Source organism: Parambassis ranga, chromosome 21 (genome assembly GCF_900634625.1).
Source record: "Parambassis ranga chromosome 21, fParRan2.1, whole genome shotgun sequence".
In the NCBI taxonomy this organism is placed as follows: Eukaryota; Metazoa; Chordata; class Actinopteri; family Ambassidae; genus Parambassis; species Parambassis ranga.
In genome coordinates, this window is record NC_041041.1 from 20,224,408 (window position 1) to 20,250,887 (window position 26,480).

Consider the following 26,480-nt stretch of genomic DNA (forward strand, 5'->3'; position numbering starts at 1 on the left):
CATTGTAGCCAATTCAACCTCAACGTGGTGATGAAGCAGTGCTTTCCAGGATTTAATCTGCCAGCATCACCAGACTGAGGCACAATCACAAGACCACTTTAAAAAGAACTCTGACATGATACATCCAACCAGAAAAGGAGCATATGACTATGTAATAAATAGCTCTTCTTTGTGTAAACAAGTCTCTTTGGGACCAAACCTCGAATTCCAAATCTAAAGATTTCAGTCATTTAAGTTAAGATCAAAAGTTCACAGAAGTAGGGCAAATTATGTTATTCCGGCATTAAGGCAATTAACACCACATCATCTCTACCCTGAGTCTTTTTGTCTGACCTCCATAGATTATAATCCAAAGTAAGCACTAATCAGCCATAACATTGTGACCATCGACTTCCTCTGCAGTTTGAGCTGCAGCAGCTCGTCTCTTGGATCAGTCCAGCCTCTGCTCCCCACCTGCATCAGTGTGCTTTGGCCCTATTGCCAATTCACCATTTTGATGGTGCTTTTGATAGGTACTGACCTCTGCAGAAAAGGAGCACTCCAGAAGAGCTGCTCTGACCCTCAATCATTACTATATGGTCTAGCAAAAAATGTTCACATCCTTTAGTTCCCTGCTTCTAACATCAAGTTTGAAGACAAAAGGTTTACCTCCTGCCTCGTATGTCCCACCCACTGACAGCTGCCGTGACGTGATATTCCCTTCACCTGGCGCTGCCCACAATGTTGTGGCTGACCGCTGCTTTGTGCAGACATTTAACTGGAAGAATTCATCTTTCTGTCAAGTATATCAGGATACTTGTGTAACATTCAGAAAACACTAAACCTCTGTTCTCATTTCACATTCATTTCTATCCACTGTTCTTTTCAGTTTCATAAACCCACGGATGCAAATATATCATCTATGTCATCATGGATGTCAGAGTCAGTGGTCTGATTTGTCTCCTCCTCTGTCATCCTGCTGCACTGGTTGTCCTTCGGAAACCCAAACCCTGAAAAGTCAGTCCCATTCCGTCGCCCCCTCTGATGTTTCCGTTTTACACCCGTTCTGACTGAGGAAGATGGAAATCGACTTCTAAGTGACTGAAATCGTCTCTTTAGTCGAGAATTTCTCTTCATAACTGTGTGGGAGCGAATAGTCTTCGGCATCGATCCCTGTGGAGATGAAGCCCGGCGAGCTTCGTGTCTGAAGGTCTGCAGCTTCCTCTGGACACTGCAGACGAGGACAGATTACACAAGCATGTTTACTTAGTATTACAGCTGTATCACAGAATGCAAAGTTAAGTAGTGTTTGCCTGAACAACTTTATATTCTTGTGTGCTCTTACTTATATCCTGATGCCTCTAGGCATTTCATCTTTTGGCACTTTAAACGCAGAAAGGTCAAGAGGCGTCTTTCCTTTTCCATCCTCTGGGATTTGCACCACTGAATCATTTCTTCTAGATGAGTTACCATGTGCATGAAAGAAGTAGCTTCTCTCACTTGTTTCTTGAACATTTGTTTCTTGTCAGCTTTGTGTGTGAAAGATTTGTCCTTGGATACCAAAATGATATAGTTACTAGATGAAATGTGCAGGACATAATGAGGACTACATGATGATTCGCTCACATACCTTTGGAATATTCTTGTTAATCTTGAGAAAAGACTTAATGTCGGTTTCAAGCTCAAAACCTGCAAAAAGAGTGTATCAGGGTCAACGAGACAAATAACAAATAAAAGATGTCTTATGTGTTTACAAAAAGAAAGCCGTCAGAAGATCCATACCTCTTGAAACAGCAACACCCAGGTCTTCCTTAATCTTACTCGTCTGTCCTTGCTTCTTGGATCTGACTGATGATTTCTTCTTCATCTGTTGGTTCTTCTTGGTGACTTTGCCGTGGGGATCACACGCTGCATGTTTACTCATCAATGCTGCATCAGTGGGACCCAGGAATTCAGCGATATCTAGTGGCAGGGTGAAGTCTGTGAGGAAGGGCATGGGCTGGACCTGGGCTACATCTCTGAGGACCTCCAGCAGAGGCTTGTACAGAGCGGAGAGGCTGACCAGCATGCCACGGAAAATCACCCTAAGGATGTGCAGATGGTTTTAGAGCTAAATTTATAAATCAAAAACTGACATATAAAAATAAAAACAAACTCTCTTACCATAGACGACTGAGCAAGCTTGTTATCACCACATTGAGTATAATAAACTCTTCCCATTTCATCTGTTGCCTTGTAAGTCTGTAAAAAAACATCTGTTAAGGGAAAACCAACAAGAGTCAACCTAAACTCAAAGTTGTTTTTTTTGTACACTAGTAATTCATTTCTTAAATAATTTTACATAATTTTTTAAGATAAATTAATTTAAGCAACACAAAATCTAAGAACCAGCTTTCTTAAAAGAGCCAAAATTCCAATCACTAAAAATGAAACAGAAATAATATACTAGGTTCTTTGATTATTCAGGAAATGATCCAATAGCAGCTAGCCAAGATAATTTTGCAGTTTTTTCCTTCCCTAGTGTTGCCCTGTGAATGCTCTTAAATCACTTTTATGAGTAGAAAACTCTCTAAGCGGACTCTTACAATGTTTGTGATTAGGGCCCCTGGTTCTCAGCTGTCACAGGTTTAGGGGTCTCTGTGTTCTGAACAGCATCAACATTTCTGGAAAAGGATACACAAAAGCTCTGGTGCATCGTTTCAACGTGCAGCTCATCAGCCGGGCGGCTCCCAGCACTTTGAGGCAGATCCACTCAATCATGGGTTGACTGGGAACGTCACACACACCAGCTTTGATGCTCAGCTCCCTAAGAACACATACAGACACACACACTGTAATGTGCCTCCACAACAACAAAGCAACATCACACTGAAGCAACAGCCTACCTCTGAATCCGGGTTGGACACAGGTCTGTCAGCTCACAAAGAGCAGCATCGAGTTTCATGTTCTTCAGCCTGTTTACACACTGTTCGACCTATGAGGAGGAAGACAGAATATAACATACAGGTGATGCGGCATCTGTGAGGTTTTATCGACACTGCTTACCTGCTGTAGGCCCTTGAACGTCTTGTTGCCTTTGGAGCTGTTGTGTAGAATGTGCAGCAGCTCATAGAGAACTCGTATCTCCGTTTGAAGAATCTCGCTGCGGAATAACGCGAGGACCTTCTCGTTCTCCGCCGACAGGGATTTAATATGCATCGCTAAAAACAGCAACAAACACCTCAAATAATTAATTATATAACACACACTTTCATTATAAATCCTTAAGACTCCCACGTGACACGTTTCAACATGTTATTCTGCGCAGAATTGAACGTAACGCAGGGCCTAGCAGGGTAAGATATTTAGCTTGTTAACATTCAAACCACAATACCTGTTGCTGAGGTGAAAGATATGCGGACACTGGAAACAGCACCAGGAAAAGGAATGTTTATCTTGTTCCAGGGTTCTGCAGCCATGCTTGTTTAACAAAACGATAAATGCGGAAGCAACACGGCCAATTGAATTCGAGCAAATGTAAACGTCAGCACGTTTCTTAAAGGTACAGCGAGTCTTTTCTTACATAAACTATATCGTATTCATAAATCGAAATTTCATTTTTCAGAGAATGAACTCAGACTCTACATTACAATAGCTCCATATTTTGAAAACAAGGAAGCAAAACAAAATCACAAATCTCAAACAAAATCACAAATCTTAAACAAACTGTATATTCATACATTTATTTGCCTAACTGTGATCCCTCTGACATTGTTTGCGCTTATGACACATTTACTGTTCAACCTGTTCATATAGTATTAATAAGAAAGTGTGAAAGTAGGACAGTAAACACATCGGTTACTACAGGATCACCGTGGGGACAATATACAAAGTCACAGCTATTAAGTCGTCTACATCAAAATACAGGAAGTGGTCTAATATAAATAAATGAATGAAATGCATTATGCAAAACCTTTATTTGACAAATACAAAAATAAAGCAAATAAAAATGGATTCACTTTAAGTTATCTTTGCTTCCTGTTCTCTGATCCAGGTGATGATTTTAGAGTTCACTTCATCCAAAACCAAATCCTCAGACCTTCCTTTCACTGTCAGTCCATGACTGCCTCCTTGTAGCCAGAAGACATCAACGTGAGCTTTCATGTCTTTCACCATCCCATTAAAAAGGTCCTGAGCAAATGAGATGGCGACATCACAACTGTGGCACATATCACTATAACACAAACTTAGGCAGCAGAGAAATCAAACTCCGGTGGCAACATATATTATCAATGATATTCAAAATAGTAGCAGTACAAAGCATAACTACATTTATTAGTCCCTGCCTCTCTCACCCTGTCACACATGTTGTCCTCAGTGCCTGACACAAACAGCACACTCATGTGCTCAGGCAGCATCCTGAGATCTTCACTCCGTTGTTGATGGGCCTGTGTCTGTCCTGGTGGATGCAGGGGGAAGGACAGGCAGATGACACCTTGTACAACATCCTGCGAGTCATCACTCAGCTGCCGAGCTAGAGCAACAGCTGCACGACATCCCATTGATCTGCCTGTGGAGGGAAACTTGGATGCTTAGTGTCACAGTGCTGCACCAGACAGACATGTGTAAAGACAATAACAGAGACTTACCTCCAAAAAACATGTTTTCCACTGTAAATTCATGTAGTGATTTCAAGTAGTCCTGGGGGACAATCGTGTGAACCTATTAATGTTTGATCATGTCTATGTGAGTGTGGTTCTTCTGAATGAATAACAATACCGACCCATGCTGCATGGTAAGCCTTCACTCTGTAGCCCAGGTTTAAACCTTTGCATGTAAAGCGGAGGCAGAGGAAACCACTTGAAGCCAGAGCGTGCGCGAGAGAAAGCAGATGTTTGAAGTTCATGTCACCCCCTGCTCCGTGCGTGAGGATGACGGCTGTGTGAACATCTTCTGCAGAGGCAGGGACACACAGGGCAGCCTCCAGACACTTCGGCCCAAAAGGAACCTTCACTGCTACCTGAAAGGCAACGATGAGAATTTTTTTCTTATAATATAAGGTGATGACAACATTAAGTTCAAATCATACTGTTATCCGTCAGTTCCAGTGTGTCTGCTGCCGTCATAAATTGACTAGTATTTTTAGGTTTCAGAGCGGTGGCCCCGCTAATACAACTAACTTGCATCTATAGGCCTACATTGTGGCCATATGGAGTTGTTCGTTTTGATTTACCTCTTTAAACCTGTCCATCACAAGACGTTTCCTCTGTAATCCACAACACTACCGTCCTGCAGAAGCGTGGCTCCTCTTCTTCTTTTCTCTTGCAGTTTGCATCCTAATTGTTGCATACTGCCCTCTTCTGGAGCTTCGTAGCATGGAAGGCGATCAGTAGAGACGCTCTGATGTTCCATACTCCATCCTCCACGAGAACAGACGAGAAGGCCAAAGCGAGATACAGGAAGCATAAAGCAAGGAAGGATAATGATAAACAGGATAATGATAGCAGTGACTTTATCAATCACACTAAATTATCCCAATCACTAATTTTTGACCAAATCCATACGCACGACTTTAAACAGAGTGCGCGCATTTCACGCACAAGATTGTTCTCCTGCTGACGTAACCTGAGTGTTTGATACAGGTCAATGTGGTAACGTCATTTGGTCCCACAGAGTATGCAGGGCAGTACAAGGCTTGTTTGCGGGATCTATGGAGACTTTCATCTCTCTTAACGTCCCTTGTCTGTCAAAAATATTAATAATAATAATAAAATAAAATTAATAATATTAATATATCATGGGAAATGTTGAGAACGTTCCTTTCTGTCCTTCTGAAAATGAACTTTATTTTGCTTTATAAACTCAAATACGTTGCAGTTATAAAGCTGCAGGCAGAAAAATCAGTGCGGACTGAAAAAAAACAGGATGAGACTCTGTTTTACACATCAGAGCGACAGCCTCCATGATGATGATGATCATTCTTGCTATGTTGTCTCTAAAATATGAAGTTAAAGAAAAACAAACTGAGCAGCAGCCATTTTATATGCCAGCACTGAAGGAGTGGGACATCTAATAAAGTAAGTAATAATAAGTAAGATTATTTAATATAGCCACACGTGACATGATATTATTGAGACTTATTGATTTTAAATAAGTTCACTCAAAGAGTTGGTCATATGTTTACAGTTGAATAAACTGAATAACTGAATAAACATGTCCAAATGGCACAGTAATACTGAAAAGTCGTGTTTCTAAATGTTGTTTATCTTCAGTTTATTACTGTGATATTTTTACATTAAGTTATTGTCAGTTGCTGTTAAATTCCCAGTAGCTTTATTAAAGTGTAGATTTATTTTCTTCTGATTTTTAGTCTTTGTTGAGTGAATGACTAAATACCTTGCAGTTTTCAAATGTCATCACTTGATGGCGCTGTTGTATGGTTTGTACACAAAACCTTTTATTCCAGAAATCCTGCCACATGATGTACTGCTAATTGTTGGACAGTAATCATGACGTTTTAGACTACACAGCCTCTGATGCTAGAACACACTGTGTATGCAGTATCATCTATATATGACTATGAACAAAAATAAGTGTATATTTTGCATTTAAACATCAGATGATGTGTCTGTAACAGTGTGTGTGTGTGTGTGTGCTGGCTTTTGTGCATTCTGTCATGTTTCAAGTGTTTGTTGCACATTAACTATTCGATTGATTCAACAATTTCTAAAATGATTTTTGCATTAAAGTGAATGGAGGAGCCCTTTCAACCCATTCAACTTTGAAAGGATAAAAATCTGATAGTTTAACTGACAGACACCATTCAACTTAAACTTGTATCTTGATTGGTTTTTGAACTGGAAGTAGTTAGACTTTAACATTATTGTGTATTGTGTCTTCAGCAGAGTGGAGAGAGGCTGAGGAGATGCCTAAAAAAATCTCTCTAACCTGCGCTCAGGCCTGCACCCTTCATCTAACTGGGATCATTTTTATATCAGTTCGAAGGAACACTCATTTGATTTCTTATGGCGTGACTTAAAACTGAACACCAAACCGTTTTGCCCGTACAGCCAGCTGTTCGGAGAGAGTGTCGGTCATTCTTCCATTAAGACATAATGTAAAACCAAAAACAGAGAAGCAGAGCTGCCATATTTTCTAACTCAATGACAATTCCACATCTTTGACATCATAGACATAACAATGATAACGTGTTGTAGAGCAACTTCTTGTGATTCTGACAGTGTCCTTATTTTTTGTCTGAAGGCTTCAGTTTGGAAAAAACAGCAGTTGTTCAGAGGGTGTTTTTACATAGAAAATGCATTAGGAGGGGGCAGAGAGAGCTGCAGTTAGGGGCAGCTGACTTAACTGTGTTTCAGCAAATTAAATTTAGATTGCAGATTTTCCAGCAATTCAGAGCAATCCCTCACATCAGCATTCAAAGCAATGCTTCAGCTGCAGCAATCAAACTTTTTTAGTTTTTCTTGAAAGCAGTTACCTCTTCTTATAAAAGGTAAAGGCACCATTTTTTCTTCCTCACCTTCAGTCTAATCCAAACATTTCAAAGGAAATTGTGGAATCATAGTAGCTAGCAGTTTGTGCAGAACATGGTCAATCTTAGTAACACAATGAGAATCAAGTGGGAAGGAATCAGATGAATTTACAATGTTTAGGCTTCCTACATGTTTATTTCTCCTCTCAGCACATGAAGACATACATTATTTAACCACTGATGATCCAACAGAGAGCCAAATAATCAAATTCCAATGAACATAAGAAACTATAATTACAAAAACATTTCAAATCAACAACAAACATTAAATAAAAATGTGAATGATATTTAATTATTAATTATATTTTGAAATGTGTTGCAATGCTGAAGCTCAATAAAAAGCTCTAAAATCTTTACTCACATTAGGTTGAAAGGGATTATGATCCTTGCTCACTTTTATCTTTTATATTTCATTTCTTCATCTTGCTGGCCAACTTCAATGCATTGGAAATTAGTTCCAACACGCCAGTCACCATGGCATTTACGTCAATTGCAGCATTTACGTCAATCTTTTCAGCTTTCTCTCTGGCCTGATTTTCATGCCTGGATTGAAGATTGTTTCTTTCCTCTTTCAGTTCTCTGTCATGTTGTTCCTGCATTCTTTCCATTGTGTTCGTTAACTCCCTCTGTCTCTCCTCTCTCTCTCTCTGTCTCTCTGCCTCTCTCTGTTCCATTTCTCTCCTCCTCTCCTCATCCATCTCCTTTTTCATCCTCATCCTCTCCTCCTCCCGCTCTTTCTTCTCCCTCTCTCTCTCAGCCTGGAGTTTCTCACTGATTTTCTGCATCTCCTTGTCATATTTTTCTTGTATTTGTCTCTCCATGCACTCTCTTTCTCTGCGTATTTCTTCTTCCTTTTCTTTCAGGTTGCGTTGTTTCTTCTCTTCGATGGCCCTCTCAGCCTCTTGGAACATCTCGTTGGTGTAGTGGCTTCCCCCGTTCTTCTGGACTATCTGTCTGATCTTGTTGAGCAGCTCAGTGACCTGAGGCTTGCGGTCCTGCAGCTTATTATTGAAGACATGGTACTGGTTGTTACATCTGTTCACAAGTTGCTGCAGTTCTGCGCTTTGACTCAGGAATTGTTCAATAGTGGTATCTTCCAGCAGGTCACCATGAGTAAAGAGAATCATGCTGTATCTGTCTGCAGCAGCACCAAAGATGTTTTGAATCATCTGCACCGTCTGCTTTTCCTCGTCTGTGAATCGGCCCAGTGCGATGATCACCAGGAAGATGTGGGGTCCAGGAGCACTGTAATTGATGCACTGACTTAGATCTTTAGTTGTTTTTTCCTCACCAAACCTGGTGTCAAAGAGACCAGGGGTGTCAATGACAGCCACCCTTTGTCCATCCACTGTAGTTCTGCCTTTATTACAGTCCACAGTCATGGACACGGCACTGAACTTGGACTCAAAGCACTCTCGTCCCAGTATAGTGTTTCCTGTGGCACTCTTCCCAATTCCAGTCTTCCCCACCATCACAATCCTCATCTCCTCATCATTTTTCAAGAAAGATCCTGTGGACAAAAATGAGTGGGGAATCAGAGACAAATAACTGAGAAAGACCTGACTTTATAACAGACATAAAACACCATGACTTACCAAAGTTGGCCATGTTTGTCTTGGAATTGTCCTGTTGAGGTAAAAGATGCAGTGTAGAGTCTTCAGATGAAGTGCAGACACTGAGCTTGCACAGTCTACTACTGGCCTTTATATAGGACTGGAGACCTATGTTACCTGTGTAAAGGCACACCTACAAATGACTGATGATTCACAGTGAATGTGAAACTGAAACCTGTCTGGATCTTTCATTTACAGTACAGTATAGTACAGTGTGATCAGTTCTTCACTCCCTCACCCCCAACAGCAGCTCTTATCATAGGTCTTCTGCGGGTGAAAGTCTGACTACATGGTTAAAATGTCATTAGGTTGGAAATGTTCAAGGTGCTACACGTATTCTGTGCTCCCTGAATGTGGGCATTTTCAGTTCTGCTGGTAGATAAACAGCTCTTCAAATGAGAGACAATGATTGACAGGTGATGTGTGAGCATTTATTTCCTCCCAAAATAAAGGCACTGTAAAACTACAAACACACATGTAGTGCTGTCTATGTACCTATAAACTTTGATACAGCACCCCAGGTTTGATCTTGTTGAGCAGCTCAGTGACCTGATGATCTTGCAAGATATTTCTGCTGCTAACTATGGGTTTACTATAATGAAATTAAAACAGCAATTATTTCAGACAGTGTACCAAAATGAGCTCTGCACCCACCATGCCAGTTAGCAACCTATCAAACAATGACAGAGCAGGAATAAAACAAATGATAAAGCATTTATTAACAAAGATGTCCCCCAACGATTAAAATATTTAAAACAATAATAAGAATATTATTAAAATATATATATATTAAAATATTTAATTCACAATAGATTAAACTCGACATAGTGCTCCTTAGTAGGTGGTGGTGGCACACAATATACGTATACTAAGCTCAATAACACAATCACAAAAAATGATGACATTATAAGGATTTTATGCACAGGCTTATAATGGGGAAATGACTGATTTTAGTGGTGAACAGTAAAAAACTATTTTTCTCAAAAATGAAACCTTTACATCAAGAAATGCATGATTATATTTTGTTATGGTCATGATATTAAAAAAATGTGGTATTATAATAAGTGAAAAATAGCATTTAAAACTGCTGCTACACAAAAAATAATACTGCATCAAACTCAATATTTTGGCTAATATTTGACATATCCATGACATGACATATCCCGCAGAGCCACAGGAACCACCATGTTTTTTCCAGGTAACACGGGGCACTATCTGGTGATGCAAGTCTTGGCGATGTGTCGCTAGCAGGTTGCTAACTAGCGGCTAAGCAACGTACTTGGATGCAAGTCCAATAAAAGCACTTAACTAACACTATAGTCCAATACAGTTCGGCAATATGACACACTGTTTACGTATGAATGAATTAATTTGTTTAGGTTAGGGTTGTAGAATACAATAGAATAGAATAGAATAGAATAGAATAGACTTTATTAATCCCTTTGGGAAGGTCCCTCAGGGAAATTCGGGTTCCAGCAGCAATACAACACCGACAGTCAGAGCAAGAGTTAAATAGAATAGCTGTCAAACAGCTATTTGGAGATCAGAGCTCCAGCTTTATGGCCTGCCCTTCACACTGAAAGGCCACTGTGTCAGTTTACTTGAAAGACGTTACCTCTTCTTGTAAATGGGAAAGGGAGGGGAGAGTGGGTTATCAGAGGGGCACTATGCCAAGAAACACCCCTGGATCTACCCTTTGCCCCTCTGATCTGAATTGCACACTGTGTTATCTACACTTCCAATATGCCCAACCCTGATCAATACCACACTCATATTGTTACAATTTACCAACCTTTACTCCAGCACACCCCTGAATCTGAAGATGAAGAAATACATGTTCTGTATTAAGTTATTCTGATGAAAACGGTCGGCTACAAATGGAAACTCTTGGGTAATGTGATTTTTAAGAAGTTAATGCTTAAAGCATCGTTTACAGTTATGTCTGCATTCTTCATAACTGCTTTGTCCGCCCTCTCTTGTCTTTTGCTTTTTCACCTTTTGATTTTTCTTACATGCTTAAGACTTCATTTTAAATGTGTTGCAATGCTGAAGCGCAATAAAAAGCTCTAAAATCTTTACTCACATTAGGTTGAAAGGGATTATGATCCTTGCTCACTTTTATCTTTTATATTTAATTTCTTCATCTTGCTGGCCAACTTCAATGCATTGGAAATTAGTTCCAACACTACATTAGTTCCACTGAACACGGCATTTGCGGCATTTGCGGCATTTACGTCAATCAGCTTTCTCTCTGGCCTGATTTTCATACCTGGATTGAAGATTGTTTCTTTCCTCTTTCAGTTCTCTGTCATGTTGTTCCTGCATTCTTTCCATTGTGTTCGTTAACTCCCTCTGTCTCTCCTCTCTCTCTCTCTGTCTCTCTGCCTCTCTCTGTTCCATTTCTCTCCTCCTCTCCTCATCCATCTCCTTTTTCATCCTCATCCTCTCCTCCTCCCGCTCTTTCTTCTCCCTCTCTCTCTCAGCCTGGAGTTGCTCACTGATTTTCTGCATCTCCTTGTCATATTTTTCTTGTATTTGTCTCTCCATGCACTCTCTTTCTCTGCGTATTTCTTCTTCCTTTTCTTTCAGGTTGCGTTGTTTCTTCTCTTCGATGGCCCTCTCAGCCTCTTGGAACATCTCGTTGGTGTAGTGGCTTCCCCCGTTCTTCTGGACTATCTGTCTGATCTTGTTGAGCAGCTCAGTGACCTGAGGCTTGCGGTCCTGCAGCTTATTATTGAAGACATGGTACTGGTTGTTACATCTGTTCACAAGTTGCTGCAGTTCTGCGCTTTGACTCAGGAATTGTTCAATAGTGGTATCTTCCAGCAGGTCACCATGAGTAAAGAGAATCATGCTGTATCTGTCTGCAGCAGCACCAAAGATGTTTTGAATCATCTGCACCGTCTGCTTTTCCTCGTCTGTGAATCGGCCCAGTGCGATGATCACCAGGAAGATGTGGGGTCCAGGAGCACTGTAATTGATGCACTGACTTAGATCTTTAGTTGTTTTATCCTCGCCAAACCTGGTGTCAAAGAGACCAGGGGTGTCAATGACAGCCACCCTTTGTCCATCCACTGTAGTTCTGCCTTTATTACAGTCCATAGTCATGGACACGGCACTGAACTTGGCACTGAATGAAGAACATTAATCATCTGTTGAAGCTATAAAATGCTAAAAACATCAGCCAATCCTATGAGGAGCCCCTGCGCAGAGTATTTTCTGGTTGTCACTCTCTTCCTGGTCTGCGCGCACCAGAGAGGTACGTGCATGATGGCCGAGGTCACAGACTGGTTGGGAGGCGTGGTTTCGGGGTGAACTAAGAGAGAAAGGGGCATGTGTTTACTTTCAAAACTGGCTGACTCTCACTGAGTTTTCAAAATCTCCTACCCTCCCTTTAAGGAAGTCTGTCAGACAGTGAGTCTGCTCCTCTTTGTCCTCGCCATGTGTTTTCAGCAGTACATCCCAGTCAGTGGTGTCAAACCAGTGCCTCAGAGCATCCTGCCTCGGGTGACCACTTCCTGATTGAACAAGTGGTTTTTGACATTTCGACCAGGGGGGTGTACTGTGCTGCAGGTGAACCAGGTTATGGTCAGACGTTCCAAGTGGGGGGAGAGAGGTGGCTCTGTAGGCGTCCTTCATGTTGGCATACAGCAGGTCTATTGTTCTGTTCTGCCTTGTGGGAGAGTCTACAGCCTGGTAGAAGGAGGTCAGGGTGGAGTCCAGGGAAGCATGGTTAAAGTGGCCTATGCTGTCAGGGGGTCCACTGAGCAGTTTCCCTCAAATCCACCTCTCACTCTCTGACCTCTCCTCTATTCTCCTTAGTCTGGTTCATACTGGTAATATCATCTCATAAACTGTGATTGCCGTCTTCCTTGTAGTTTTGTGCCTCTCTCTCTCTCTCTCTCTCTTTGCAGGTCTCCAGACCTGCAGTCCGGCCCCTAATTTCTCCTGTGACTTCACCAGCCTCTGCTGCTCATCTTTGTTTTAATTACTATCAAATTACTATTACTATTTATGGACTGACGATATATAGAGACATCCATTACAATATAATCTGCTGCTGGGTGAAATCTGAGTTTGTTCTCTAATGACTTCTAATCTATATGTTCTCTCCTGAGGAAAACAGTTGATTATAACATATGATGTGATGTCACATCATGTCAGGAGAACTTTTCCTCTGTTTTTTTGTCCTTTAAACACTGCTGTGTTTGTCAAACAGCTCTTTGGAGATCAGAGCTCCACACAGCATAGTTGGCCGCCGTGTCAGTTTACTTGAAAGACGTTACCTCTTCTTGTAAATGGGAAAGGGAGGGGAGAGTGGGTTATCAGAGGGGCACTATGCCAAGAAACACCCCTGGATCTACCCTTTGCCCCTCTGATCTGAATTGCACACTGTGTTATCTACACTTCCAATATGCCCAACCCTGATCAATACCACACTCATATTGTTACAATTTACCAACCTTTACTCCAGCACACCCCTGAATCTGAAGATGAAGAAATACATGTTCTGTATTGTTATTCTGATGAAAAAGTTCAGCTACAAATGGAAACTCTTGTGTAATGTGATTTTTAAGAAGTTAATGCTTAAAGCATCGTTTACAGTTATGTCTGCATTCTTCATAAATGCTGTGTCCGCCCTCTCTTGTCTTTTGCTTTTTCACCATTTTTTCTTCCTCACCTTCAGTCTAATCCAAACATTTCAAAGGAAATTGTGGAATCTTATCCATCTACCAGAAACACGCTCAAACATACAGTTTCCCTCTAGTCCTTAAATAATACTATAACTCAGAAAAACAAAATGTGTTATGATCCTGTGTTTGTTCCTGGCTTTGTATTCATATTGTTTATCCCTTTTGTTATTTATTAGTATTTTTGAGATTTGGTTCCTCTTTCTCTGCTCTTCCTCAGTCCTTCCCTCTCTCCTTCTGTTCCTCCCTCCTCCTTCTCTGCTCCTCCTCAGTCCTTCCCTCTCTCCTTCTGTTCCTCCCTCCTCCTTCTCTGCTCCTCCTCAGTCCTTCCCTCTCTCCTTCTGCCCTGCCTTCTGCCCTGCCCTGATTATTAGCTCCCCCCTGATTGTGTTCACCTGTGTTTCACCCTCCTTATTTAAGCCTTGTGCTTCCCTTTGTCTTCGTCAGATCATTGTGTTTGTCACTCCCCGTGCCATGAACTTCTTCTCCCCAGGTTTGTTGTATTGCTTGTATTTTTTGTTGCTCAGTCATAGTTTAGTTTGGTCCTTCTTGTACCCTGGACTGTGTTTTTGGCTTCATTAAAGCTCACCTTTGGTTAAACGCTACATTGGTCTGCATTTGGGTCCAATTTCTGCACTGAACACAACAAAATGAGGCATTTTATTCCTAAATTGCGGTAGCTGGGAGGTGCAGCGCAAAATTACAAAATATGCAAAACACTTTTACAAAGCTTGAAACAAATGTATATTTTGGAAAGCATTTTCAGATACCATAAAATCAGTTACAGTTAGATACAGTTGCATAGACTGAAATTTTAGGACTTAGCTCTTGCCTGAGAGTGCTGGGAGCTTACCATTATCCATAATGATTTCCCATTTTTCACATTCGATCAGTAGCTAGCAGTTTGTGCAGAACATGGTCAATCTTAGTAACACAATGAGAATCAAGTGGGAAGGATTCAGATGAATTTACAATGTTTAGGCTTCCTACATGTTTATTTCTCCTCTCAGCACATGAAGACATACATTATTTAACCACTGATGATCCAACAGAGAAGCCAAATAATCAAAGGATTCCAATGAACATAAGAAACTATAATTACAAAAACATTTCAAATCAACAACAAACATTAAATAAAAATGTGAATGAGATTTTTCTTACATGCTTAAGACTTCATTTTAAATGTGTTGCAATGCATTACATTAGGTTGAAAGGGATTATGATCCTTGCTCACTTTCATCTTTTATATTTAATTTCTTCATCTTGCTGGCCAACTTCAATGCATTGTAAATTAGTTCCAACACTACATTAGTTCCACTGAACACGGCATTTGCGGCATTTGTGGCATTTGTGGCATTTACGTCAATCTTTTCAGCTTTCTCTCTGGCCTGATTTTCATACCTGGATTGAAGATTGTTTCTTTCCTCTTTCAGTTCTCTGTCATGTTGTTCCTGCATTCTTTCCACTGTGTTCGTTAACTCCCTCTGTCTCTCCTCTCTCTCTCTCTGTCTCTCTGCCTCTCTCTGTTCCATTTCTCTCCTCCTCTCCTCATCCATCTCCTTTTTCATCCTCATCCTCTCCTCCTCCCGCTCTTTCTTCTCCCTCTCTCTCTCAGCCTGGAGTTGCTCACTGATTTTCTGCATCTCCTTGTCATATTTTTCTTGTATTTGTCTCTCCATGCACTCTCTTTCTCTGCGTATTTCTTCTTCCTTTTCTTTCAGGTTGCGTTGTTTCTTCTCTTCGATGGCCCTCTCAGCCTCTTGGAACATCTCGTTGGTGTAGTGGCTTCCCCCGTTCTTCTGGACTATCTGTCTGATCTTGTTGAGCAGCTCAGTGACCTGAGGCTTGCGGTCCTGCAGCTTATTATTGAAGACATGGTACTGGTTGTTACATCTGTTCACAAGTTGCTGCAGTTCTGCGCTTTGACTCAGGAATTGTTCAATAGTGGTATCTTCCAGCAGGTCACCATGAGTAAAGAGAATCATGCTGTATCTGTCTGCAGCAGCACCAAAGATGTTTTGAATCATCTGCACCGTCTGCTTTTCCTCGTCTGTGAATCGGCCCAGTGTGATGATCACCAGGAAGATGTGGGGTCCAGGAGCACTGTAATTGATGCACTGACTTAGATCTTTAATTGTTTTATCCTCACCAAACCTGGTGTCAAAGAGACCAGGGGTGTCAATGACAGCCACCCTTTGTCCATCCACTGTAGTTCTGCCTTTATTACAGTCCACAGTCATGGACACGGCACTGAACTTGGACTCAAAGCACTCTCGTCCCAGTATAGTGTTTCCTGTGGCACTCTTCCCAATTCCAGTCTTCCCCACCATCACAATCCTCATCTCCTCATCATTTTTCATGAGAGATCCTGTGGACAAAAATGAGTGGGGAATCAGAGACAAATAACTGAGAAAGACCTGACTTTATAACAGACATAAAACACCATGACTTACCAAAGTTGGCCATGTTTGTCTTGGAATTGTCCTGTTGAGGTAAAAGATGCAGTGTAGAGTCTTCAGATGAAGTGCAGACACTGAGCTTGCACAGTCTACTACTGGCCTTTATATAGGACTGGAGACCTATGTTACCTGTGTAAAGGCACACCTACAAATGACTGATGATTCACAGTGAATGTGAAAATGAAACCTGTCTGGATCTTTCATTTATAGTACAGTATAGTACAGCATGATCAGTTCTTCACTCCCTCACCCCCAACAGCAGCTCTTATCATAGGTCTTCTGCGGGTGAAAGTCTGACTACATGGTTAAAATGTCATTGGGTTGGAAATGTTCAAGGTGCTACACGTATTCTGTGCTCCCTGAATGTGCAGTAGCTAGCAGTTTGTGCAGAACATGGTCAATCTTAGTAACACAATGAGAATCAAGTGGGAAGGATTCAGATGAATTTACAATGTTTAGGCTTCCTACATGTTTATTTCTCCTCTCAGCACATGAAGACATACATTATTTAACCACTGATGATCCAACAGAGAAGCCAAATAATCAAAGGATTCCAATGAACATAAGAAACTATAATTACAAAAACATTTCAAATCAACAACAAACATTAAATAAAAATGTGAATGAGATTTTTCTTACATGCTTAAGACTTCATTTTAAATGTGTTGCAATGCTGAAGCGCAATAAAAAGCTCTAAAATCTTTACTCACATTAGGTTGAAAGGGATTATGATCCTTGCTCACTTTTATCTTTTATATTTAACCCTCATGCATTGTTCGCAAACACTACCCTAATGTGTTGTTTGGGGACAAAAACGTCCTCTAACTTTAACGGTTTTAAAAATATATTAGATAAATATATTTTTGAATTTTTTTTGCATAGACCTTTTCATTAACTTCAGTTCTAATCAACAGTAGTGAAAAAATCATTTTCCCCCAGGATTTTAACCCTTTAATCACCAATTTTATAAGGGGTGGTGCTGAAGATTGAAAAAAAAACACACAAAATGGCTAATTTTTAATAGAAAAGGTGAATGTGGACTGGATTCTTTTGAACCTTTATTACAGTCTTGGTCATGTCAAACATCAGTAAAAAAATTGACTTGATTGCATTATTAGTTTTTGCACAGCACTGGATTTTCTTTTTTTCTCCCATTTTGTCCCATAGACTTACATTATAAACACACTTTTTTTTGACTGCACAGCCATGGCACTACATAATCATGCATTCTTGATTGTTGGTGGTTTACCCTGTTGGTAGGAGGTAAAATTGGGGATTTTTACAGTTAACAACTTAATTACCATATTAACCCTTTACCTGCAGGGCTGTGCTCATGTAGTGTAGTTTCTGGCTTGTATATGGAGTTATAGGGAGTATTTTAGCACATAATTGTGTGTCTACACACTGTGTGTGTATGTTAGAGAGGAAGAGAGCCATTTGCACACTGATCTTGTTGTCTGTGAGTACACACAACCACAGAGTCTTCATAGTAAACAAAAACAAAGAAAGTGTTGCTATGCACGTGTGGCCCTTTGATGTCTACAGGTGCAGACTAAACAAAACAAAAAGGCAAGTGGTCTTACATGTGACCTTGTGGTCATTTGATGGTGAGAAGAGCAGAAAGCAACATGAAGAGAGGATTCACTTGTGCACAATCTCTGGAAATGATTGTGCAGCCTGGCTCTATGAAGGGCCAGGCTGTGAAGCTGTGAAGGCTGCACCGTCACCGTCAAGTAGATCCGTCACTTGTTCACAAGCGAATCCTTCATTCGTTCACAAGTGAATCCTTCACTCATGCACAGGTGAATCCTCTCTTCATGCTGCTTGCTGCTCTTGTCACCATTAAATGACCAGGAGGATGCATGCAAGTCCACTAGTGTTTTTGTTTTGCTTATTCTGAACCTCTCAGCATCAAAGGGCCCGGCACTTACTTTTAGGGCTGCAACAAATTTACTTTACTTTACTTTACTAAACTACTTTTAATACTAATTTTAGTAGGGGACTAAACTGTAGATTAGATTTGGTTAGTCAATGATTATTTATTATGTTATCAAGTTATCTATCTATGGTGTCTAGTTAGTAACATGCACATGTACGTATGGTCGTGTGGAGCGCAACACACCATGGAAAAGGGGCACTTAGACTTCACTTAGAATAATTCAGTGATCTCAACTGAGACACTAACCTAAAAGTAAAGTCACTCTACTGGAGGACGTGTTTTCCGAAAGCTAAAAAAAAAAAAAAAACAGCTATTTTACCCATCCACAACTTCAGACACCAGAACTCCTGGATGTTTTCATTTTACATGCTTATGCATTGCCGTTGTACGTCTGAATTAGGTACACTTCACTTACTTAGTAACTTTATTTTCCTGACTTTCCTTCCCTGACAGTGTGCAAATGGCTCTCTTCCTCTCTAACATACACACACAGTGTGTAGACACACAATTATGTGCTAAAATACTCCCTATAACTCCATATACTTAAGCCAGAAACTACACTACATGAGCACAGCCCTGCAGGTAAAGGGTTAATATGGTAATTAAGTTGTTAACTGTAAAAATCACAAATTTTACCTCCTACCAACAGGGTAAACCACCAACAATCAAGAATGCATGATTATTTAGTGCCATGGCTGTGCAGTCAAAAAAAGTGTGTTTATAATGTAAGTCTATGGGACAAAATGGGAGAAAAAAAGAAAATCCAGTGCTGTGCAAAAACTAATAATGCAATAAAGTCAATTTTTTTACTGATGTTTGACATGACCAAGACTGTAATAAAGGTTAAAAAGAATCCAGTCCACATTCACCTTTTCTATTAAAAATTAGCCATTTTGTGTGTTTTTTTTTTCAATTTTCAGCACCACCCCTTATAAAATTGGTGATTAAAGGGTTAAAATCCTGGGGGAAAATGATTTTTTCACTACTGTTGATTAGAACTGAAGTTAATTAAAAGGTCTATGCAAAAAAATTTCAAAAAAATATTTATCTAATATATTTTTAAAACCGTTAAAGTTAGAGGACGTTTTTGTCCCCGAACAACACATTAGGGGGTAAAATTTGCCCACAGTGTACCGTTGACCTATGAAAAATTTTAAAATCATATTAACAAAATTTATGTAAAATTAAGCTTATTGAGGAAAAATGATACAATTTGTCCACATATTGACAAAGTTATGGCCAAAATAAACAGAAAAATTTCTCTCAGAGGACAAAAATGTCCCGAACAACACATGAGGGTTAATTTCTTCATCTTGCTGGCCAACTTCAATGCATTGGAAATTAGTTCCAACACTACATTAGTTCCACTGAACACGGCATTTGCGGCATTTGCAGCATTTACGTCAATCTTTTCAGCTTTCTCTCTGGCCTGATTTTCATACCTGGATTGAAGATTGTTTCTTTCCTCTTTCAGTTCTCTGTCATGTTGTTCCTGCATTCTTTCCACTGTGTTCGTTAACTCCCTCTGTCTCTCCTCTCTCTCTCTCTCTGTCTCTCTGCCTCTCTCTGTTCCATTTCTCTCCTCCTCTCCTCATCCATCTCCTTTTTCATCCTCATCCTCTCCTCCTCCCGCTCTTTCTTCTCCCTCTCTCTCTCAGCCTGGAGTTTCTCACTGATTTTCTGCATCTCCTTGTCATATTTTTCTTGTATTTGTCTCTCCATGCACTCTCTTTCTCTGCGTATTTCTTCTTCCTTTTCTTTCAGGTTGCGTTGTTTCTTCTCTTCGATGGCCCTCTCAGCCTCTTGGAACATCTCGTTGGTGTAGTGGCTTCCCCCGTTCTTCTGGACTATCTGTCTGATCTTGTTGAGCAGCTCAGTGACCTGAGGCTTGCGGTCCTGCAGCTTATTATTGAAGACATGGTACTGGTTGTTACATCTGTTCACAAGTTCCTGCAGTTCTGCGCTTTGACTCAGGAATTGTTCAATAGTGGTATCTTCCAGCAGGTCACCATGAGTAAAGAGAATCATGCTGTATCTGTCTGCAGCAGCACCAAAGATGTTTTGAATCATCTGCACCGTCTGCTTTTCCTCGTCTGTGAATCGGCCCAGTGCGATGATCACCAGGAAGATGTGGGGTCCAGGAGCACTGTAATTGATGCACTGACTTAGATCTTTAGTTGTTTTATCCTCACCAAACCTGGTGTCAAAGAGACCAGGGGTGTCAATGACAGCCACCCTTTGTCCATCCACTGTAGTTCTGCCTTTATTACAGTCCACAGTCATGGACACGGCACTGAACTTGGCACTGAATGAAGAACATTAATCATCTGTTGAAGCTATAAAATGCTAAAAACATCAGCCAATCCTATGAGGAGCCCCTGCGCAGAGTATTTTCTGGTTGTCACTCTCTTCCTGGTCTGCGCGCACCAGAGAGGTACGTGCATGATGGCCGAGGTCACAGACTGGTTGGGAGGCATGGTTTCGGGGTGAACTAAGAGAGAAAGGGGCATGTGTTTACTTTCAAAACTGGCTGACTCTCACTGAGTTTTCAAAATCTCCTACCCTCCCTTTAAGGTAGTCTGTCAGACAGTGAGTCTGCTCCTCTTTGTCCTCGCCATGTGTTTTCAGCAGTACATCCCAGTCAGTGGTGTCAAACCAGTGCCTCAGAGCATCCTGCCTCGGGTGACCACTTCCTGATTGAACAAGTGGTTTTTGACATTTCGACCAGGGGGGTGTACTGTGCTGCAGGTGAACCAGGTTATGGTCAGACGTTCCAAGTGGGGGGAGAGAGGTGGCTCTGTAGGCGTCCTTCATGTTGGCATACAGCAGGTCTATTGTTCTGTTCTGCCTTGTGAGAGAGTCTACAGCCTGGTAGAAGGAGGTCAGGGTGGAGTCCAGGGAAGCATGGTTAAAGTGGCCTATGCTGTCAGGGGGTCCACTGAGCAGTTTCCCTCAAATCCACCTCTCACTCTCTGACCTCTCCTCTATTCTCCTTAGTCTGGTTCATACTGGTAATATCATCTCATAAACTGTGATTGCCGTCTTCCTTGTAGTTTTGTGCCTCTCTCTCTCTCTCTCTCTCTCTCTCTCTTTGCAGGTCTCCAGACCTGCAGTCCGGCCCCTAATTTCTCCTGTGACTTCACCAGCCTCTGCTGCTCATCTTTGTTTTAATTACTATCAAATTACTATTACTATTTATGGACTGACGATATATAGAGACATCCATTACAATATAATCTGCTGCTGGGTGAAATCTGAGTTTGTTCTCTAATGACTTCTAATCTATATGTTCTCTCCTGAGGAAAACAGTTGATTATAACATATGATGTGATGTCACATCATGTCAGGAGAACTTTTCCTCTGTTTACTTGAAAGACGTTACCTCTTCTTGTAAATGGGAAAGGGAGGGGAGAGTGGGTTATCAGAGGGGCACTATGCCAAGAAACACCCCTGGATCTACCCTTTGCCCCTCTGATCTGAATTGCACACTGTGTTATCTACACTTCCAATATGCCCAACCCTGATCAATACCACACTCATATTGTTACAATTTACCAACCTTTACTCCAGCACACCCCTGAATCTGAAGATGAAGAAATACATGTTCTGTATTGTTATTCTGATGAAAAAGTTCAGCTACAAATGGAAACTCTTGTGTAATGTGATTTTTAAGAAGTTAATGCTTAAAGCATCGTTTACAGTTATGTCTGCATTCTTCATAAATGCTGTGTCCGCCCTCTCTTGTCTTTTGCTTTTTCACCATTTTTTCTTCCTCACCTTCAGTCTAATCCAAACATTTCAAAGGAAATTGTGGAATCTTATCCATCTACCAGAAACACGCTCAAACATACAGTTTCCCTCTAGTCCTTAAATAATACTATAACTCAGAAAAACAAAATGTGTTATGATCCTGTGTTTGTTCCTGGCTTTGTATTCATATTGTTTATCCCTTTTGTTATTTATTAGTATTTTTGAGATTTGGTTCCTCTTTCTCTGCTCTTCCTCAGTCCTTCCCTCTCTCCTTCTGTTCCTCCCTCCTCCTTCTCTGCTCCTCCTCAGTCCTTCCCTCTCTCCTTCTGTTCCTCCCTCCTCCTTCTCTGCTCCTCCTCAGTCCTTCCCTCTCTCCTTCTGCCCTGCCTTCTGCCCTGCCCTGATTATTAGCTCCCCCCTGATTGTGTTCACCTGTGTTTCACCCTCCTTATTTAAGCCTTGTGCTTCCCTTTGTCTTCGTCAGATCATTGTGTTTGTCACTCCCCGTGCCATGAACTTCTTCTCCCCAGGTTTGTTGTATTGCTTGTATTTTTTGTTGCTCAGTCATAGTTTAGTTTGGTCCTTCTTGTACCCTGGACTGTGTTTTTGGCTTCATTAAAGCTCACCTTTGGTTAAACGCTACATTGGTCTGCATTTGGGTCCAATTTCTGCACTGAACACAACAAAATGAGGCATTTTATTCCTAAATTGCGGTAGCTGGGAGGTGCAGCGCAAAATTACAAAATATGCAAAACACTTTTACAAAGCTTGAAACAAATGTATATTTTGGAAAGCATTTTCAGATACCATAAAATCAGTTACAGTTAGATACAGTTGCATAGACTGAAATTTTAGGACTTAGCTCTTGCCTGAGAGTGCTGGGAGCTTACCATTATCCATAATGATTTCCCATTTTTCACATTCGATCAGTAGCTAGCAGTTTGTGCAGAACATGGTCAATCTTAGTAACACAATGAGAATCAAGTGGGAAGGATTCAGATGAATTTACAATGTTTAGGCTTCCTACATGTTTATTTCTCCTCTCAGCACATGAAGACATACATTATTTAACCACTGATGATCCAACAGAGAAGCCAAATAATCAAAGGATTCCAATGAACATAAGAAACTATAATTACAAAAACATTTCAAATCAACAACAAACATTAAATAAAAATGTGAATGAGATTTTTCTTACATGCTTAAGACTTCATTTTAAATGTGTTGCAATGCTGAAGCGCAATAAAAAGCTCTAAAATCTTTACTCACATTAGGTTGAAAGGGATTATGATCCTTGCTCACTTTTATCTTTTATATTGCATTTCTTCATCTTGCTGGCCAACTTCAATGCATTGGAAATTAGTTCCAACACGCCAGTCACCATGGCATTTGCGCCATTTGCAGCATTTACGTCAATCTTTTCAGCTTTCTCTCTGGCCTGATTTTCATACCTGATTGAAGATTGTTTCTTTCCTCTTTCAGTTCTCTGTCATGTTGTTCCTGCATTCTTTCCATTGTGTTCGTTAACTCCCTCTGTCTCTCCTCTCTCTCTCTCTGTCTCTCTGCCTCTCTCTGTTCCATTTCTCTCCTCCTCTCCTCATCCATCTCCTTTTTCATCCTCATCCTCTCCTCCTCCCGCTCTTTCTTCTCCCTCTCTCTCTCAGCCTGGAGTTTCTCACTGATTTTCTGCATCTCCTTGTCATATTTTTCTTGTATTTGTCTCTCCATGCACTCTCTTTCTCTGCGTATTTCTTCTTCCTTTTCTTTCAGGTTGCGTTGTTTCTTCTCTTCGATGGCCCTCTCAGCCTCTTGGAACATCTCGTTGGTGTAGTGGCTTCCCCCGTTCTTCTGGACTATCTGTCTGATCTTGTTGAGCAGCTCAGTGACCTGAGGCTTGCGGTCCTGCAGCTTATTATTGAAGACATGGTACTGGTTGTTACATCTGTTCACAAGTTGCTGCAGTTCTGCGCTTTGACTCAGGAATTGTTCAATAGTGGTATCTTCCAGCAGGTCACCATGAGTAAAGAGAATCATGCTGTATCTGTCTGCAGCAGCACCAAAGATGTTTTGAATCATCTGCACCGTCTGCTTTTCCTCGTCTGTGAATCGGCCCAGTGCGATGATCACCAGGAAGATGTGGGGTCCAGGAGCACTGTAATTGATGCACTGACTTAGATCTTTAATTGTTTTATCCTCACCAAACCTGGTGTCAAAGAGACCAGGGGTGTCAATCACAGCCACCCTTTGTCCATCCACTGTAGTCCTGCCTTTATTACAGTCCATAGTCACGGACATGGCACTGAACCTGGACTCAAAGCACTCTCGTCCCAGTATAGTGTTTCCTGTGGCACTCTTACCAATTCCAGTCTTCCCCACCATCACAATCCTCATCTCCTCATCATTTTTCAAGAAAGATCCTGTGGACAAAAATGAGTGGGGAATCAGAGACAAATAACTGAGAAAGACCTGACTTTATAACAGACATAAAACACCATGACTTACCAAAGTTGGCCATGTTTGTCTTGGAATTGTCCTGTTGAGGTAAAAGATGCAGTGTAGAGTCTTCATCTGAAGTGCAGACACTGAGCTTGCACAGTCTACTACTGGCCTTTATATAGGACTGGAGACCTATGTTACCTGTGTAAAGGCACACCTACAAATGACTGATGATTCACAGTGAATGTGAAACTGAAACCTGTCTGGATCTTTCATTTACAGTACAGTATAGTACAGTGTGATCAGTTCTTCACTCCCTCACCCCCAACAGCAGCTCTTATCATAGGTCTTCTGCGGGTGAAAGTCTGACTACATGGTAGAGAAGGTTGAAGCAAGGCGTCTGGACTTGTAGAGTTTTCTAGAAGACGTTTCGCTGCTCATCCAAGCAGCTTCATCAGTTCTAACTGTTTGGTGGGGAAACATGGTTTATATGTGGTTACAGACCTATGTGGGTGGGTCTGGGTAAAACTGGACCTCTGCCTGACCACCACTTATTTCCAGTACAATGGGAACTTTTACAGACAGAAGCACGGCTGTGCGATGGGATCACCTGTGTCTCCTATTGTGGCCAACCTCTACATGGAAGAAGTGGAGAGAAGAGCCCTGAGTTCCTTTCCGGGAACCACCCCCACCCACTGGTTTAGATATGTGGATGACACCTGGGTTAAAATCAAGACCAACGAAGTGGAACGGTTCACAGAACACATCAACGCAGTGGATAACAACATCAAGTTCACTCGCGAGGACACCAAGGACAACAATCTGGCCTTCTTGGACTGCACAGTACATATTGAGGAGGACAGGAGCCTCAATGTGGAAGTGTACAGGAAACCCACACACACAGACCAGTACCTGTTGTTTGATTCACACCACCCACTGGAACACAAACTGGGAGTCATCAGGACCCTGCAGCACAGAGCACAAACTGTACCAACCAGCTCAGAGGGGAAGAAGAAGGAGCAACACCACATCAGGAAGGCCCTGCAAACATGTGGCTACCCGAAGTGGGCACTCATCAAAGCCACAAAAACAAGACCCCCCAACAACAAGAAGAAGGACGACACCAGGCGGAGAAAGAACATCTCCATTCCTTATGTGTCAGGAGTATCAGAGAAACTCCGCAGGATCTTCAACAACCATGACATACCGGTCCATTTCAAACCTATGACAACACTGAGACAGAGACTGGTTCACCCGAAGGATAAGATTCCCAGGGAGAAACACAGCAATGTGATATATGCAGTCCAGTGCAGTGAGGAATGCTCTGATCTGTACATTGGAGAAACTAAACAACCACTCCACAGAAGAATGGCTCAGCACAGGAGAGCCACCTCCTCAGGACAAGACTCAGCTGTTCACCTCCACCTCAAAGACAAAGGACACTCCTTTGAGGACAACAATGTTCACATTTTAGACAGGGAGGAAAGGTGGTATGAAAGAGGAGTCAAGGAAGCCATCTATGTTAAGCTGGAAAAACCTTCCCTTAACAGAGGTGGTGGCCTCAGACATCATCTTTCCACCACATACAATGCAGTGATTCCATCCATTCCCAGGAAGTTTACACATACTCACAGTAAGAACAAAGGGCTGTCAACCAGTCCCCCTCCGGCAGTTTCATAGTCGTTAGCCAGTCGTTAGACACACCTGGCCCAGTCAGCCAGAACATCGCAGGTAAGTATGGAAACATTTAGTGCTATTGTTTTTAAGTTTTTTAAGTTTTACCCAGACCCACCCACATAGGTCTGTAACCACATATAAACCATGTTTCCCCACCAAACAGTTAGAACTGATGAAGCTGCTTGGATGAGCAGCAAAACGTCTTCTAGAAAACTCTACAAGTCCAGACGCCTTGCTTCAACCTTCTCTACGTATGATGACCTGGATGACTGAGAATCTTCATCAACATGTCTGACTACATGGTTAAAATGTCATTAGGTTGGAAATGTTCAAGGTGCTACACGTATTCTGTGCTCCCTGAATGTGGGCATTTTCAGTTCTGCAGGTAGATAAACAGCTCTTCAAATG

The 26,480-nt window shown here is 41.4% G+C and overlaps 4 protein-coding genes and 1 pseudogene across 4 annotated transcripts; all 5 read right to left on the bottom strand.

The window, feature by feature from the left end:
* Nucleotides 1-831: 831 nt before the first annotated feature.
* On the bottom strand, nt 832-3,473 carry rmp64 (ribonuclease MRP subunit p64). The gene is made up of 9 exons (XM_028393247.1): nt 3,353-3,473; nt 3,025-3,179; nt 2,865-2,953; nt 2,657-2,785; nt 2,143-2,220; nt 1,762-2,063; nt 1,610-1,668; nt 1,325-1,530; nt 832-1,210 (listed from the first exon to the last, which is right to left on the bottom strand). The coding sequence occupies exons 1-9, from the start codon at nt 3,435-3,437 to the stop codon at nt 871-873; spliced, it is 1,443 nt and encodes a 480-aa protein (XP_028249048.1). The 5' UTR covers nt 3,438-3,473; the 3' UTR covers nt 832-870.
* A 505-nt stretch (nt 3,474-3,978) lies between these two features.
* Nucleotides 3,979-5,268, bottom strand: tex30 (testis expressed 30). The gene is made up of 5 exons (XM_028433676.1): nt 5,192-5,268; nt 4,742-4,978; nt 4,608-4,659; nt 4,314-4,528; nt 3,979-4,149 (listed from the first exon to the last, which is right to left on the bottom strand). The coding sequence occupies exons 1-5, from the start codon at nt 5,207-5,209 to the stop codon at nt 3,979-3,981; spliced, it is 693 nt and encodes a 230-aa protein (XP_028289477.1). The 5' UTR covers nt 5,210-5,268.
* Nucleotides 5,269-7,653: 2,385 nt separating this feature from the next.
* Nucleotides 7,654-9,187, bottom strand: LOC114426091 (GTPase IMAP family member 4-like). Its single transcript, XM_028393248.1, has 2 exons — nt 9,103-9,187; nt 7,654-9,017 (listed from the first exon to the last, which is right to left on the bottom strand). Exons 1-2 carry the CDS (start codon nt 9,113-9,115, stop codon nt 7,918-7,920), a joined length of 1,113 nt encoding a protein of 370 aa, XP_028249049.1. The 5' UTR covers nt 9,116-9,187; the 3' UTR covers nt 7,654-7,917.
* Nucleotides 9,188-10,802: 1,615 nt separating this feature from the next.
* On the bottom strand, nt 10,803-12,331 carry LOC114426092 (GTPase IMAP family member 4-like). Its single transcript, XM_028393249.1, has one exon. The coding sequence runs from the start codon at nt 12,226-12,228 to the stop codon at nt 11,356-11,358; it is 873 nt and encodes a 290-aa protein (XP_028249050.1). The 5' UTR covers nt 12,229-12,331; the 3' UTR covers nt 10,803-11,355.
* A 2,697-nt stretch (nt 12,332-15,028) lies between these two features.
* On the bottom strand, nt 15,029-24,571 carry LOC114453783 (myb-like protein X; annotated as a pseudogene).
* Nucleotides 24,572-26,480: the final 1,909 nt, after the last annotated feature.

Excerpts from the sequence above, each read along its gene's own strand:
- rmp64 (XM_028393247.1), bottom strand. The coding sequence starts at position 3,437 with ATGGCTGCAGAACCCTGGAACAAGATAAACATTCCTTTTCCTGGTGCT. Across the intron at positions 2,954-3,024 it reads CGTTCAAGGGCCTACAGCAG|GTCGAACAGTGTGTAAACAG; the intron begins GTAAGCAGTGTC and ends TCCTCCTCATAG. Across the intron at positions 1,669-1,761 it reads GGGTGTTGCTGTTTCAAGAG|GTTTTGAGCTTGAAACCGAC; the intron begins GTATGGATCTTC and ends CTCTTTTTGCAG.
- LOC114426092 (XM_028393249.1), bottom strand. The coding sequence starts at position 12,228 with ATGACTATGGACTGTAATAAAGGCAGAACTACAGTGGATGGACAAAGG.
- tex30 (XM_028433676.1), bottom strand. Across the intron at positions 4,529-4,607 it reads GGAAAACATGTTTTTTGGAG|GCAGATCAATGGGATGTCGT; the intron begins GTAAGTCTCTGT and ends TTCCCTCCACAG. Across the intron at positions 4,150-4,313 it reads AGGACAACATGTGTGACAGG|GACCTTTTTAATGGGATGGT; the intron begins GTGAGAGAGGCA and ends TCATTTGCTCAG.